General features: G+C 42.8%; 1 protein-coding gene across 3 annotated transcripts in view; it reads right to left on the minus strand.

Annotated features, from left to right (window-relative positions):
* NOP58 (NOP58 ribonucleoprotein) overlaps positions 1-3,608 on the minus strand; it is a 49,215-nt gene that overhangs the window by 14,738 nt on the left and 30,869 nt on the right. For all 3 annotated transcript variants that reach the window (XM_032278634.1, XM_032278635.1, XM_032278633.1), the window contains one exon: positions 695-759. In XM_032278634.1, coding sequence (XP_032134525.1) covers positions 695-759 — 65 coding nt within the window. The remainder of the gene's footprint in view (positions 1-694; positions 760-3,608) is intronic.

Below are 3,608 nucleotides of genomic sequence, written 5' to 3' on the forward strand. Positions count from 1 at the left end.
TGTTAAAAACAAAGTGGAATCTGTAGTTGTGTATTCTGCTATGTCATAAAAAAAAAAAAAAAAAAGATTTCAAGCTTTCAATCTTTCTAAAAATCATTTAAATGACATAGCAGAATACACAACTACAGATTCCACTTTGTTTTTAACATTTCATGAAAAAACGCAAATGAATTAATTTATGTAATATTAATTCTGTGATTCACATAATCTCCAAACAGCCAAATTATGGGTAGTTTCTTTTATTCTGCATTTTCAAATTTATTTACTTAGTATATGTTTTAGCTGATCTTCTTTCTCCTTCCCCTTTTTTGAGATGCATTCTTGCTCTGATGCCCAGACTGGAGTGCAGTGATGCGATGTTGGCTCACTACAACCTCCGCCTTCTGGGTTCAAGTGATTCTACTGCCTCAACCTCCTGAGTAGCTGGGATTACAGGTGTGCACCAGAAAGCCTAGATAATTTTCTTGTACTTTCAGTAGACATGGGGTTTGGCAATAGCCAGGCTGGTCTCGAACTGCTGACCTCAGGTGATTTGCCCACCTCGGACTCCCTAAGTGCTGGGATTAAAGGCGTGAGCCACTGTACCTGGCCTCCTTTTTCTTTCTCAACAGAAAAATCATAAAAGGTAGTTTCAACAGTATAAAACACATGAAGGACAGAGCAACAAATCAGACTTTGCATGAACTATACTTACAAATTGCCTGAACAATCATTGTGTCTACTTTATCAGCGCTAAATTTCAATCTATATCGAGATAGGCTGGGGAGAAAGGAGAAAGTAAATTAGTAAGATAGCATTTAGGAAAAGCACTTAAATTAACACCTTAAAGTTTTCTTTTTACTCAAATCCTTCTCAAAGCTATAACTGGTTTTTCTTTTTAGCCAGTCTCGCTCCGTTGCCCAGGATGGAGTGCAGTGACATAATCTCAGCTCATCACAACCTCCAACTCCCAGATTCAAGCGATTCTCCTGCCTCAGCTTCCTGAGTAGCTGAGATTATAGGGGCCCACCACCATGCCTGCTAATTTTGTATTTTTAGTAGAGTTAGGGTTTAACCATGTTGGTCAGGCTGGTCTCAAACTCCTGACCTCAGGTGATCGGCTGGCCTCTGCCTCCCAAAGTGCTGAGATTACAGGCATGAGCCACGGTGCCCAGCCTATGATTTGTTTTTCTAAGAAGAAAACTCAGCTAAGTAGAAATATATCATGCAAGATCAGAAAGCACACATTTAAAAAAATCCATATATACTGCTACAACCTGTATTTCTGTAATATAAATGAGTTTATGTATGAATGACAAATAGGATAAACTGTGTAATACAAAAGTTATATTGGAGTAGGTGTGGTGGTTCATGCCTGTAATTCCTGCACTTTGGGACCTGGCCAACATGGTGAAACCCCATCTCTATTAAAACTACAAACATTAGTCAGGTGTGGTGGGGCATGCCTTGCCTGAATCTCAGCTACCTGAGAGCCTGAGGCACAAGACTCATTTGAACCCAGGAGGCAGAGGTTGCAGTGAGCTGTTAGCACATGCCACTGCACTGCAGCCTGGGCAACAGAACAAGACCCCATCTCACATACACACACAAAAACAAAAAACAAACCACCATATTGGTTCATGCAATATTTTACAACACATTAATGCTTTACACTACCAGTTAAGAACTTTACAGCACTCTTAACACATGAAAACAGAAAGCTGTGGAGGAACAATATTGTCTGCATATGTTTCTTCATCTCAGCACAACTGATATTTTGGGTCTTCTAATTCCTTGTTGTAGTTGCTGCCCTATGTATTATAGGACCTTTAGCAGTATCCCTAACTTTTATCCATCAGATGTTCATGGCAGACCCCACCCTACCCCTAACTGTAACAACCAAAAATGCCTGTGGGCATTGCCAAATGCCCTGCCATGGCGCAGCTGACTGCCCTCGGTAACGAACCACTGCTACACACAGATTTACCCAAGTTTGGATTTTCGACTCAGTTTCACTATTTGTTCCCTCTTAGAAATGATTACAAAGCTCTCCCTGACCTTTGTGCGTTTTTGTTCTTATCCCTAACTTAGCAGCTTCAACCCTTTCAATCTATGCCTACCTTTTAATTTTGTTTAGTGTTTCTTTTACATGAACTTAAGATGTCTTTTGAATTGTAACAATTTTAGTAGGAATAGTATTTGATAGTGCTCTGATTATAATGTTTCACAGGTTTTGAGTAACTACCCATCATTTTCTTCAAAACCCCATTATCTGTAGTGCAATTCCAGAGTATTACACTTTTTCATGAACAGACGGATTACAACATAGCAGTAATGCCTATTCTAAGGGATTTCTAGTTAAATATGGTAGGGTTAATGTGCAATTAAAAATAGGGACAATGCTGGGCATGATGGCTCACACCTGTAGTCACAGCACTTTGGGATGCCAAGGCAGGTGGATCACTTGAGCCTGGGAGTTCTAGCCTGGGCAGCATAGCAAAAACCCATCTTTACAAAAAGTTAAAAAAAAATCAGCCAGAGGTGGTGTGGTGTGCATCTGTAGTCCCACCTACTTGGGAGGCTGAGATAGCATTGTTTGAGTCCAGGAGGTAAAGGTTGTAGTGAGCCGAGATTGCACCACTGCACCTCAGCCTGGACAACAGAGTAACACCCTATTTCAAAAAAAAAAATAAAAAAAAAAAAAAATGGCTCGGCCCCGGGGGTCACTTGAGGTCACAAGTTCAAGACCAGCCTAGCCAACATGGTGAAACCCCGTCTCTACTGAAAATACAAAAATTAGCCAGGCAGTAGTGGTGCATGCCTATAATCCTAGCTACTCAGGTGGCTGAGGCAAGAGAGTTGCTCAAGCCTCAGAGGCAGAGGCTGCAGTGAGCTGAGACTGCATCACTGCACTCTCCAGTCTGGGCAACAGTTAGACCCTGTCTCATTTGAAAAAAAAAAAAAAGAGAGAGAGAGAGAGAGAGAGAGAGAGAGAGGAACCGTGACATCTTGCTATGTTGCCCAGGGCAGTCTCAAACCTCCGGGCTGAAAGGGTCAAGCAGTCCTCCTGCCTTGGCCTCCCAGAGAGTTGGGATTACAGGTGTGAGCCACTGTACCTAGTCCCTCTTTGCCTCACTCTAAAGTCAGAGTAAAACAAAACACAAATACACACATACCATGTAAGACCACAGCAGATGAGAGAATCTGGGGAAATATTAAGTGGATGGATGAATGGCATGACTTAGCAGAGATAAAAGAGGGAAAGCCCAAGAAATAGGGAATCCAAGCTCAGTGGAGTAGAGAATTCCTTTGATGACGTTTTGGTTTTAAGAATCCAGACAGGCCGGGCACGGTGGCTCAAGCCTGTAATCCCAGCACTTTGGGAGGCCGAGGCGGGTGGATCACGAGGTCAAGAGATCGAGACCATCCTGGTCAACATGGTGAAACCCCGTCTCTACTAAAACTACAAAAAATTAGCTGGGCATGGTGGCGCGTGCCTGTAATCCCAGCTACTCAGGAGGCTGAGGCAGGAGAATTGCCTGAACCCAGGAGGCGGAGGTTGCGGTGAGCCGAGATCGCGCCATTGCACTCCAGCCTGGGTAACAAGAGCGAAACTCCGTCTCAAAAAA

This window comes from Sapajus apella, unplaced genomic scaffold, assembly GCF_009761245.1.
Source record: "Sapajus apella isolate SASKATOON/1434 unplaced genomic scaffold, GSC_monkey_1.0 scaffold10, whole genome shotgun sequence".
Lineage (NCBI taxonomy): Eukaryota > Metazoa > Chordata > Mammalia > Primates > Cebidae > Sapajus > Sapajus apella.